Raw genomic sequence first — 12,991 nt, forward strand, 5'->3', positions numbered from 1 at the left:
AACGATCCGCAGCCTCATCACCGATCCAGTGGATCCGCTCACATGTGTACCCAGAGGCCGCTTCGTGTACTTAGGTGCCGCTTCAGAGGCGAAATCTGCATCCTCTGCTTTGCAAGCGCCCCTAGTTCGATCGGTGGCCGTCGCAGTTGTGTTTGCTCGAAACGGCATATACGTTTGCTCGAAGCTTGTGGCTGTCTGCGAGTAATTTGCTGCTAAAAGGCGTGACTGTTTTTGCACATGCTTGGGAACTGCGTTAAAAGAACCGTATTTAAGTAGGGTAGCCTTGGCGACTATATAATTCGAAACAAAATACAAGACATCCATCGACCAACGCTTGTTATCCCGACCATCCGACAAACCTTTGCGTTTTGTGACGTCACGCAGCACCTACGGATGTCAGCCATTCACACTGGCAAAATTCGGGGTGCAGTTTCGTACATAGGCTCATGAAAGGTTTAATTAATAACGGGAGATCATATATCAAAATAAAAATGATGTTAGTCTACATGAAGGCTCCCTCGACGTAACGAGCGCAAGAACTTAAGTACTTCCGGTTTCGACCGGACAATCCCTTTAACTCTCGCCGCGCGGCATGTTTGGCACTCGGCACACTAACATCGGAGGGTGTGCACACGCACGCGTCTATCGCAAAAAATATTTAAAAAAAAAGAAAAAGAAAAGAAAAAAAAAAAAGACGCGGGATGAGATTTCCCAGACGACGAGAGCGCGAAACGCGAGACGACGGGAAAAATCATGCAAGACCGAATAGCAATTGATGTAGGGTACTTTGTGTCCGGCGGCGTCTTTTGTGCCACCAAGCTCACGCATGCTCACTTGCGGTTTTCAGTTTAGTTCCGTTTTTGAAAGGCGACCAAAATTGGTCCTTTGGCGCAGGCTTGGCGCAGATTAGCCATATTTTGGCGAAATGTAGCAGGATGTGGCAGGGTTAGCCCCTTGGCGCAGTTTGGCGCAATTGGCGCAGCAATCACATCACTGGGGCTATGTTGCCAGAGTGTATTGAAGCCCACTACCTTAAATTCAAAATGAATATTGATTCCAACGAAGTGAGAACAGAGACGCCGAATAGTGTAGGCCAGCAGCGCGTGCTGTACTCGAGCTACGTGAGTGGCTACACTCTTAAGTTTCTGGTTGCTATACCCCTAATGGGGCTATTTGTTTCCGTTCAATGGCGTACGGAGGCCGATGCTCCGACATCCATTTTACGGTGGACTCTAGGTTCTGAAACATTGTGCAGCCCGGGGACGTAATACTGGCTGACAAATGTTTTCCGAGTATCAGGGAAAGTCTGGCAGACACTGATGCGGTGCTCGTGATGCCGCCTTTTTTATCGGTGCATGGGCAGTTCAGTGAGCCAGAAGTGTGCGACACACTACTTTGCCCAGGTCCGAATTCACGTTGAGCGAATGATACAGCGAATTAATATACTCGGGACAACGGTGCCCATTACTCTGATCCCCCCGATGGATGACGCTTCAACATGTGCTGTACGCTGGCAAATTTGCAACCTGCCATTATCAAGCCAAAGGAATAAATGGCAGCAAATGTAGGTACATTCAGACGCATGGCGAGGCTAGGTACAGAGCTCCAATTTCTCTCGTGGGGTTGGCTCTTCCTGGGTACCAGCGTAGGCTTCTTATCCGCAACCGAATTCTGCGCCAGAGATTGATTTAAGTGTTTCTGTATGATATGTGATGTCCTGCCGTAAAAGATGGCTAACACCTTTTTTACGAGATGCAAAGATGATTGATAGCAACGAGTGTATTTTCCATGCCCTTGTGGTTCTATTCTATAATGAAAGTGTCAAATCGGAGCACGTTTTATAAGTAGCATTGTTTATGCCAATGAGAATAAAACAACAGCAAATAAAAATAACACACTTTAGCAGAAAACTAAACATTCTGATTGCAAGATTATATTTTGTGTACTGGACTTTACATTTCAGCGTAGTTCTAAACCACCACTTCCTAAAAAGACCGGCAAGTATGCAAAAAAACACATGGAACGTTGTCGCGAGTCATATTGTCTGCAGTGAATTGAATGCAGTACTTTATTGTTCTGTCTTTTACATCACTTGTACTGACATGCTTAGAGCTGGTACTTTTGTGCAAGGACTAGCAGTACCAGCTGAAATAAAACCGTTCTAGAGAGGGAATCGCATTGCTCAAAAACTTGTCGTTCCTGGGAACGAACACAGTGGAATCGTGCTCACCGCATGTGTAGACATAAAAATAACATGATTGCAAGTCCAGCACAAACATCAACACATGCACTTGTGCATAGTACTTGTGCGGTGGCTTCAGGCACAACTCGTCATTAACGTAACTCCGGAGAGTTGTCCCAGCGCGCTAGCGCCACCCGCGGTACGCAGGTGCGTCACGGCTGGATGTGTGCTTTATTGCCAAAAGCGTTGTAGGCGTTGGAACATATTTCATGTTTATTTATCAGTTCAAATATATCAAAATAAAAAATTATACCTGAAATACATATTTATGTTTACTGTAGTAACCAGGAAGGGCGAGTTACCGAGTTACTCCACTACTAGATTATAATGCGCGCCTCTTTCCCGAGATCCGAGTCACCCGGATTCCCATTTCCTCACTTTGGTTACATTCATGATTTTGTTTGTCATATTCGCTGTCCTGTTTCTATTGCCGCACCCGAGCTGATCATGTATATCGTCTGAGTCAAGTATGTCCTGGATGGCTTTAAGAAAACTGCTGAATTCTTCCATAAAGGACTTCCAACCCGAAAGTGTAAACGATTTCGATGCCGACCGAACTTACTACTGTTGGTGGCGTGGAGACGGCCGAACTCGTGCAGAAGTTTACGACGAGAAAATTATCACCACGACCGGTACTTTCAACTTCACTAATAAGCTATTTCACGAATGTATGGACTCTTGCAGTTTGCTTAAAATTTGTGTTCATTTCTGTGCCTCGGTCCACAAATACAAGCGAGCGATGTGGTACAGAAACGACCAAGCGTGAAGAGAAGCATCGCGCGGCCTTAGTATCCACACACACAAATCAATTTCTTTCTGGTGGGTAACACGCATAAAGCTGTTACTGCAACACTGCTGGCCACAATCAACAACAACTATGAATTCCAACCACACAAGTTTGCCCGGCACTTAGTGCGCATTGTTTTCACCGTGGAGGAGAGGCGAACAAAGTCTCTACATGAAAAGGCTTGCACACTGCTCGAAAAGACATCCCCGCGAAGCAATGCATCGACAAGGAAAAGAATGCCATCATCAGTAAGTCCAGAAACTTGTGTAGTTTATTTTGTTTCGTTCTTATACTTTGCTGATACCTAAAGCTCTTATACTTACGCTTTGAGTGACCCACTCTTTGTTGGCCGGTCAAAATAAATAAATAAATACTGTTAACTTTTTCTGCCCCAAATGGTCTAAAATTTGTCATTTATTTCTAAAAACAGTTATCTCCTTACTATTTTCCTAGTTCTCTAATTATATATTTTTTAGTATAATGTAATCAATCATTTATTGATAATACCAGCTTTGCTGCATAAATATATTTTTAGTTACTTAGCCGCTGCTTTAATAAGTGTAATATATAGGTGTCATGTCACACTTAGAAAAAAGTTGTTGCAACCGGGCGATGAGGAAGAAGAGAAGCGGCGGGAGCTCATGCATTTTGTAATTTTTATCAGTCTGAAAAACGAACAGTAAAGGAAAAGGTCGCACCGACCGATTTGTCTAGCGTAATTGCCTTCGTATTCCTTGGTTCCTCAACATATGGTGCCGAAACCCGGGAGTGTCCCGCTTCACAAGGGCCCAAGCTACACGCCGCAGGGAATTTCAATCCTGCAGCTGCAACGGAATTCAGCAGTTCCTTGGCGGGAGCAGACCACTGGGAAAAGAACAGCGACGGAACCTTGGCAGGCGACCGTACGGCCTCGTAAATACGAATAGTCAATGGAGAGGCTGAAGGCTAGGCGGTCGGCTCGGCGGGCACAGAACACTAGGATAATGAACGACGCCAATCGGATTCTCCAGGATCCCAGCCCCGACCTAGCAAGAGTGCGTTCGATCAAGGACAGACTCACTACCAGCAATGCAGAGCTCCGACTACTTGACGGTGAGATAGAGCCGCTAATTCCAATCCAAGAGCTGGAAAGTGAGTGCACCGCCACTGCAGAATACCAAGACGAAGCCGTCATGGTGATCAGCGAGTTCGAGACCAAGATTGAGTCCCTACAATCGCAGAGAATAATAGCTTCGGCGGCGAGCACCGGAAACCAAACCGGCATTCAAGACAACGCAGCGAGACGTGGACCAAAGCTTCCGAAGCTGGAGCTATCTACCTTCGATGGAGAGCAAAGCAACTGGCTCACATTCTGGGAGCAGTTTGGTGGAGCCATCCATACCAATGCAACTTTAACAACCACAGATAAGTTCCACTACCTTCGTCGGTGTCTAACGGGAGATGCTGCTGCGGCGATTGCCGGGCTACCAACAACAGAAATATGCTATGCCGAAGCGATCACCATCTTGCAACAGAGGTTTGGAGAGAAGAGGAGAATAGAGCGGCAGCATCTGAATGCCCTCAGAAATCTACCGCACGATGCTTCAGCTAATGACGTGAGAGGGTTGAGAAACCTGTATGACACCACACAACTCAACGTTCGGTGTCTAAACTCTTTGAATGTTCCCACGTCAAGTTTTTCAGCCGTGCTCTGTGACATTCTTGTCAGGGCGTTGCCTTACGAGGTTACAGTGGAGTATCACCGGCAAGTCAACAACACCGCTTTCACCAACGCAGCGGCTCAAGACCAAGGAGACGAATCGGCGGCTGGAACTTCAAGGTCAGCGGATACTACGTCGGAGTCAGTGACCGAATTGAATGGAATGCTTCGCTTCCTGCGTGTGGAAGTAGAAAGCCGAGAAAGAAGTAGCCTTGAGGATGCTCGAGGTAAACACGAGACAAAGGTAAAGTCGTTTGCATCAGCATCAGCTTTTCATAACGCAACAAATGCTACACATTCTCAGTGTTTTTTCTGCCATTCAAAGAAGCACACCACGCCATCTTTTGATTGCAGCAAACAGAGAGAGGAAAAATTAAGTATGTTATCAAAAGACTGCAGATGTTTCCGATGCACATTGAAAGGTCACCGAGCACGAGATTGCAGAAAAAACCTCAGTTGCGCAGTTTGCAGAGCCAGACATGCAACCACAATGTGCGATCCTGAGTTTGTTAGGCGGATGAAGGAACGTTCGCCCCAAGGTAACGATACGATTTGCGTGTCTGCATCCAGCGCGGGCGCGCGCTCAGAAAAGAAGTTTAGTGACGGCATATATCTCCAGACGTTCAAGGCATTTTTAGTGACCAACGCTGGCAGCTGCTATGTCAAGGGAATAATCGACGGTGGCAGTCAGCGCACATTTATAAAAGAAGAGGTAGCGCAACGCCTAGGGCTGAAAGTCCTGCGGAAAACAAAGATAGCACTCAACACTTTCGCCAGTAATGCTTCGAAGGTTATAGAGCGCAGTCCCGTTGTGGAGGTAAAGCTCAAAAGTCAATTTGACAATACAGAAATAACCTTTGAAGCAATTTCCATCCCGGTCATTTGCCAGGACGTATCCACGCCAACAACGGACATCCCGTTTGTGCGATTTCTGCGAGAAAGCAGTAAGAATTTGGCAGACGACGTAATTTTCCCAGGTGTAAAAACAGTTCCTGAAAAAAGTCTGTTGATTGGATCCGACCAGTTGTGGAAGTTCTGCACAGGAGACGTGATCAGGTGCGCAGATGTGGACGGATTGGTAGCGATCAACACAAAGATGGGCTGGACGCTGCAAGGTCCTTCAAGACAGGTGGGAAGGCTCCAAAGAGATTCAAGTCTGATGATATGTGTCCTACAAGCGAAGACAAAGGAAACCCAAGTGGAAGAGGCGCTACAGCCCTTCTGGGAGTTAGACAGAATGGGAGTTGCCGACAGTGAGCTCGGAGACACTGATGCAGACACCATTACACACTTTGAGCAAAACATCATTAAGAAAAACGGACTATACGAAGTGGCTCTGCCGTGGAAAGAAGACACTTTTGATATGCTGGCAAACAACTGGGAAGTTGCCATTTTACGTCTAGGGAGCTTGTTGAGAAGAATCTCACGAAAGGAGGGATTACTCAAGCGGTATGATCATGCAATGAGACAGTATTTGCGTGATGGGCATGCAGAAGTGATAAAGAGCAGAAAGGAAAGCGACAGCGCGCAGGTCATGTATTACATGCCGCATAAAGAAGTAATACGTGAAGATGCAACAACAACAAAGTTAAGGATCGTCTTCGACGCATCTTCTCATGCCAAAGGGTGCAGGTCGTTGAATGAGTGCCTAGTAACAGGACCCAACTTGAACCCCGAGCTTCTGCAGGTCCTGCTTCGGTTTAGATGGTACTCAGTTGCAATGACCACCGACATTAAGAAAGCGTTTTTACAAATTGCCATCCGTGAAGATGATCGTGATGCTTGTAGATTTCTTTGGTTTGCTGAGGAGCCAAGTTTCCCTTTCAACAAGGAAGAAATTCAAGAGTGGAGGATGACTCGGGTTCCTTTCGGATCCACGTCTAGTCCATTCATGCTCACAGCTACAATACAACATCACTTGAAGTTGGTCTGCGAAGACCCACAATTAGCAGAGAAACTCAGGACATCTTTCTACGTTGATGATCTACTGCTCGGAGCCGACGATATTGAGGATGCCGTGAGGCTCTACCACACTTCCAGGAACGTCATGAGACAGGCAGGAATGACACTCCGGAAATGGACTGCGAACAATGAGCAACTGCAGGAGCAGTTCAACAAGGAGGAGCCAACATTTATGACCGAAGAAAAAAGCCTCTCACCTTCACCAACCTCCAAGGTACTTGGAATGATGTGGGATCACGAAGGGGACTGCTTTATTTACAAAGTTGAAGCTTTGCTTGAATTCCTCTCAGCAATTGTGGACACTAAACGGTTCATCCTCAAGGCAGCCTCAAGAGTATTCGATCCTCTTGGATTGATCGCGCCCTTCGTCCTAACAGCTAAGCTGCTATTTCAGAAGCTGTGGACATTGGGAATCAGCTGGGATGAAGAACTCCCCGCTGATTTGATCACTGAATGGCACGCTCGGACGGCGGACCTTGTTCAACTGCTCTCGTTAAGTATACCAAGACATGTCAAGCGAGGCATCCAGGCAGGAGCCAACAAAGTACAGCTACACGTCTTCGTAGATGCAAGCACGAAAGCCTACGGATCTTGTGCGTACTTTAGAACAGCCGATGACCAAGGAGAAACAGCTACCATGTTAGTTGTTGCGAAGACAAGAGTGGCACCGATAAAACCTTTATCACTGCCTAGGTTGAAGCTGATGGGGCCGAATATTGGAGCCAGACTCCTACGATACATAAAACAGTCATATTATGACGTGGAACTTGATTACATTATGTGGACTGACTCAACGGTTGCCCTCAGTTGGGTGAGAGGAGTCCCTGAAAAATGGAAGCCATTTGTAAAAAACAGGGTGGCAGAGATACGCGTCATGACATCCCCGGACCACTGGAGGCACTGCCCCGGTCAAGAGAATCCGGCGGATCTCTTGACCAGAGGACTAGGCGTTCAGGAGCTTCGTGCTAACTCTCTTTGGTGGAAAGGGCCGAGTTGGCTGAGTCAAGAACCTTCAGAATGTCCTGAATCTTCAGTGTTCTTGGAAGACACGCCTCAACTCGAAGTAAAAGAAGAGACACATGTGCTGTTGGAGAAAGGCCAAGAAGTTCCATCATTGTTCGACACCGGAAGTTACGAGAATTACCAGAAGGTTCTGAGGATCACTGCCTGGGTCATCAGGTTCGCTAACAACGCACAGAAGAGAAATGACAAAATACGAGGTGGATTAATTGCGGCAGAGTTGGACAAAGCAGAGCAGTATTGGATCAGGCAGATACAAAACGAAAGGTTTCAGACGGATATTATGCTCCGCGAGAAAAATACGACAGAGGTTAATGTAAGACTCGCAGAGTATCATCCTCTCTTTGGCGAAAACAAAATCCTGCGGGTCGGAGGACGACTGCAGAGGTTGACGGAAAGTCTCGATGGGAAACATCCAGTCCTGTTACCGAACGACCATGACTTTGTCAAGCTAATTGTGATGCACGCTCATTGTAAGGTTATGCACGGGGAAGTAACAAGCACAATGTGTTACCTACGAGAGAGGTACTGGATAATACGTGCTAGGCAGCTGACCAAGAAGGTAATAAAAAGTTGCCTCGTATGTTCACGGTTGAATGCGAGGCCAACTGCTGTTGAGCAAGCTCCGCTACCGACAGATCGAATCAAGAAGGCAAAGCCGTTCGAGGTAACCGGAGTCGACTTCGCAGGGCCGCTGTACGCAAAAAGAAACGACGGTAGCTGCAGCAAAGCGTACATCGTACTTTTCACATGCGCCTCCACGCGAGCAGTTCACCTCGAGCTCTCAACGGGCCTCACTGCTGAAGCTTTCTTGCTTGCATTCCGGCGTTTTATAGCAAGAAGAGGAATACCACTGGACATATATTCTGATAATGCACTAGCCTTCAAGAAAGCATCAAAAGACATCCAGAAGGCATTGGGTGCACTGGAGCAAGAAGTTTTCAAATCATACATTGCAGAACACAGAATCAACTGGAAGTTCATTGTGGAGGCCGCTCCATGGTGGGGCGGGTGGTGGGAGAGGCTCGTTCGATCTGTCAAGGCAGCACTTAAGAAAGTGTTGGGCAGAAGCAGCCTATGCTTCGAAGCACTGACGACTGTCCTTGCTGAGGTGGAAGCAATGGTAAACTTAAGACCACTGACATATCTCTACTCGGGAGTAGGAGACCCCTCAGTCATCACGCCAGCACATTTCTTAATAGGGCAAAGTTTGACAGTTCTACCAGAAACAAGCTTGTCTTACGACCGCCCAGGATGCGTGACACAGAAGGAAACAGCTCGCCAGTTCCAGTATCGAAAAATAATCATGGAACATTTTTGGAAACGCTGGCGGTCTGAGTACCTGTTGGAGTTGCGGTCAGCTCATCAATATCTCGTCACCAATACTTGCTCCCTGAAAGTGGACGACGTAGTCATAGTGGAAAATAACCGAGCATCCAAGCTGTTCTGGGAACTGGGGAGAATCGTAGAGACGTACCCCGGAACTGACGGAATTGTTCGTGCCTGTCTCGTGAAACAGCAAAACGGTACGCTCATAAAGAGACCCGCGCAGAAACTTTATTTGCTGGAAATTCGTCCAAGTCAACTTCAGGCTCGGGGAGGATGTTGCAACCGGGCGATGAGGAAGAAGAGAAGCGGCGGGAGCTCATGCATTTTGTAATTTTTATCAGTCTGAAAAACGAACAGTAAAGGAAAAGGTCGCACCGACCGATTTGTCTAGCGTAATTGCCTTCGTATTCCTTGGTTCCTCAACAAAAGTATTGATTCTGGCTGATTGTAGCAAAAACGTTTTCCTTCCCCAGCCTACGTCTGCAGCCATTGCAAGGTGGATGACGCGAAGTAAAAAAAAAACAACAACATGCTGTCAAAGGACTCGAAAGAATAGACTTGTAGTATTGGAACTAATAAACTTGAGTGAAATCCAATGGCACGATTTCAATCATCAGGAATAGTTATAAGTACACAAATGACGTATCACAACCATCTCAAATTTTTTTTTAATTATACAATGTGATCAAAAGGCAGCAGAACAGGGTTAATGGATGGCATAATGTCAAAGGCAAACGTGCAATATGAATAGCCTCGAGTAACCAAGAAACGTGGTACAATATTCACTAAAGTAAATTGAAAAGCTAATGAAAAATAGTTGCCATCTCATATCTTCCGTGTCACTTTTCCATTGAGCCAAGAAAACATCTGATGGTACAGTGCTCAACGAAACGAAATGGGCCAGCGGAACGCGTGGCCTCCAGAACTTGCTGTGCCATCTACCGATAAAAGACGGGCTGCCTGGTGACGCGAGTCGGAGGTGTGCAAAGCTGATACGAGCGCTCATCGGCTGTTCCCACGCTGTGCACAACTCTCGATGGGTAATCTCTGCAGAGTGATAGCCTTTTTTTATTATTTAATCGCCGCGTGGTTTTATCGCGATCTGTTTGACGCCCTGTGCATAATTTTATCTTGTCTCAAATATGAAAGAAAAGGAACAAAAGGGCAATATTTTTTTCTTTTAATAAAAAGCACAGTGCCATTTCACTTCACATTTATTTTTCTATAAATTGTCGGTTCACTGCCATCAGTATCCATTCGTGAAGATGCCGTCGCGAGTGCCAATTCACGAACGCTGGCGAATTGTGGCCCTATGCCGCGCGGGAATGCCCCAACGAGAAGTCGCCCGGATGACAGGAAGGACCCGAACCGCAGTGGCCCGAATTTTCACGGCGTTTCGAGACGACAACGGCCGCATCCATGACGCTCCTCACGACGTCCGCCCAAGGTCCACTACCGATGAGGAAGATCGATGGATCGTCGCGGCTGCAGTCGACCAGCCTTTTATTACGGCCCGTGACATTCGAGGCGAACTTGGTCTGAATGTCAGTGACCAACTTGTGCGACGCCGTCTTGCAGAAGCGGGTATTAGGAGCTATGCTGCGTGCAAGAAGCCAATTTTAACTCCTCGACAAAAAGATATCCGCCTGCGGTTCGCCATGGAAAAGACATCATGGACGATTCAAGACTGGAAAACCGTTGTTTTCAGCGACGAGTCCTCTTTCTCAACTGACTGGCACCAAGGAAAACAAGTTTGGAGACCGCGAGGTGCACGGTATGTTACTTTTGAGCAACACGACAATTTTTAACAAGCCGGATCTTATAATTTGTGATTTTGATGTTTCAGGTATGATGCCCCTTACTTGCAGCGTGTGGGCAGGAGTGGGCGACAAACCGTTAACGTCTGGGGGGCATTGTCAGCGGAAGGACTTGGTCCACTTGTAAGAATCCAGAGGCTTAACTCCGAAACGTATTGCGACGTCATTGAGCACGAGCTCATTCCTTACGTTCTTGAGGGACCTTTCCCTGACGGATGCTTTTTTTTTTCAACATGACCTTTGTCCTGTTCATCAGTCAAATCGTGTGCGTGACCTTCTAGAGGAACGCGGAGTGGCGGTTATGCCATGGCCCCCAAAAGGGGCTGACATGAACCCCATCGAGAACATCTGGGGAAACATGAAGATCCAGCTATCGCGGCGAGGACTTCACTCCGTCACGACTGACCAGCTATGGGATGCTGTGAAGGAAGAATGGGACAGGCTGCGGCAATGTCCAGAGTTGGTGGTGAATCTTTATGAATCCCTTCCGCGTCGCATGAATGCTATTTGTGAAGCCAATGGAGAGTTCTGCAAATATTAGAGTAAGGTGCTGATAATAAAACAAGCACGTTACTTATATTATTTTTTTTCTGGTAGGCGCAGCATTGTGTAACATGTCAAATAAACTATGTTGACACAGCACACGCTTTTTAATGACTGTCAGACGCTCGCTAAAATTGAATAAAACCACGAAAAAATAAAACTCTGCATTAATATATTATAGCTGCAAAAGGCCGGACGCGCTGGCTCATCAATCTTTTATGGAATAAAAAATGAAGCTTTATCTTTTCTTTTTTATATATTTGAAGCAAGATAAACTCATGCACATCATCACGACAGTGTCTCTGAGGAAAAATAAACGTGGTCACTCCGCAAAATCATGGCCCGCGCAGATTATCGGGGGTTGCGCGCCTGTGTGCGAACAGCCGCTGAGCGCTCGTATCAGTTTTGCGCATGCGCGACTCGCGTCACCAGGCAGCCCGTCTTTTATCGGTAGATGGCGCAGCAAGTTCTGGAGGCCACGCGTTCCGCTGGCCCATTTCGTTTCGTTGAGCACTGTACTTTTCTTTTGAAATGCTGTAAAAAAAGTCAACAGGGAATATTGAATGTCAACAGCTTTTCAACAAAAAGCATCACAGAATGTCTGTTGAGTTTCAATTAATAAGTGGGCCAATATTCAATAAAAAGCCAACCGACTTTTTACGCTTTTCTTTTGAAAAGCTGTTGACATTTAATATTCAACCGTGACTTTTCAAGAGATTTTCAATAGAAAAGCATCACAGAAAGTCTGCTGACTTTCAATAAAAAAGTGGGTCAATTTTCAATAGGATGTCAACAGACTTTCTCTGATGCTTTTTTGTAGAGAAGCTGTTGACTTTTAATAGCAAGAGACAAGCTGTTGACATTCTATATCCTCTATTGACTTTTTCGGAAACTTGTCTATAGAAAGGTATAACAATTTTTGTAAAGGGGAGAGAGTAAACATTGCGTGCCCAGTATGAGAGTCACGTCAACATAATTCTTGTTGACACCAGAGTTGTTTTTAGTGTTTCAGCTCTTCAAGGCTGAACTTCACAGCTCGAAGAAAGACATTGGAAGCCAAGCTGATACCCTACAGCTTGAGAAAGAACAAGTGCTCGGGATTGTACGGGTTAAAAACAAACCGGCCCTTGTATCACTAACCTGTGTGCCATTTTAAGTTATTCTACAACATTTGCGACCTGTATGTGGAGTCTCGCATGTCGAACAAGAGGAAGGACTTCAGCATCAGTAACGCGGACGCAGTATTGCTAACGATGATGAAGCTCTATCACAATCTGAAATTTTCCCTTTTTGGTGTACTGTCTGGTGTCCAGGATGACAGCTTTTAAGATATTCAGAGCGTCAGTACCAGTCCTGGTAGCAGTGCTCAGGCACGCCGTTTTCTTGCCCGAAAAATAGGCTTTGCTCCAGTCCCTGACCAACTACTTTAAAAGGGCAACTCCCCCAAAACATAGATTCTATAAAAGGGGCCGATATCGCTTTAGGAGATCAAAATAAGGTCATACCCAAAATATCACGTGGAACCAACGTCGCATTCCCGATTAAAACCAATATTAAAAATGTTGTACCAGCCGAGTTAGCAGCCCGACAGC

General features: G+C 46.3%; 1 protein-coding gene across 1 annotated transcript; it reads left to right on the forward strand.

The window, feature by feature from the left end:
• The first annotated feature begins 5,218 nt into the window (after positions 1 to 5,218).
• On the forward strand, positions 5,219 to 12,727 carry LOC121833855. The gene is made up of 3 exons (XM_042287563.1): positions 5,219 to 6,177; positions 6,769 to 8,026; positions 12,557 to 12,727. The coding sequence occupies exons 1-3, from the start codon at positions 5,219 to 5,221 to the stop codon at positions 12,725 to 12,727; spliced, it is 2,388 nt and encodes a 795-aa protein (XP_042143497.1).
• The last annotated feature ends 264 nt before the right edge of the window (positions 12,728 to 12,991 follow it).

This window comes from Ixodes scapularis, unplaced genomic scaffold, assembly GCF_016920785.2.
Source record: "Ixodes scapularis isolate PalLabHiFi unplaced genomic scaffold, ASM1692078v2 ptg000005l_1___fragment_1__unscaffolded, whole genome shotgun sequence".
Classification (NCBI taxonomy): Eukaryota; Metazoa; Arthropoda; class Arachnida; order Ixodida; family Ixodidae; genus Ixodes; species Ixodes scapularis.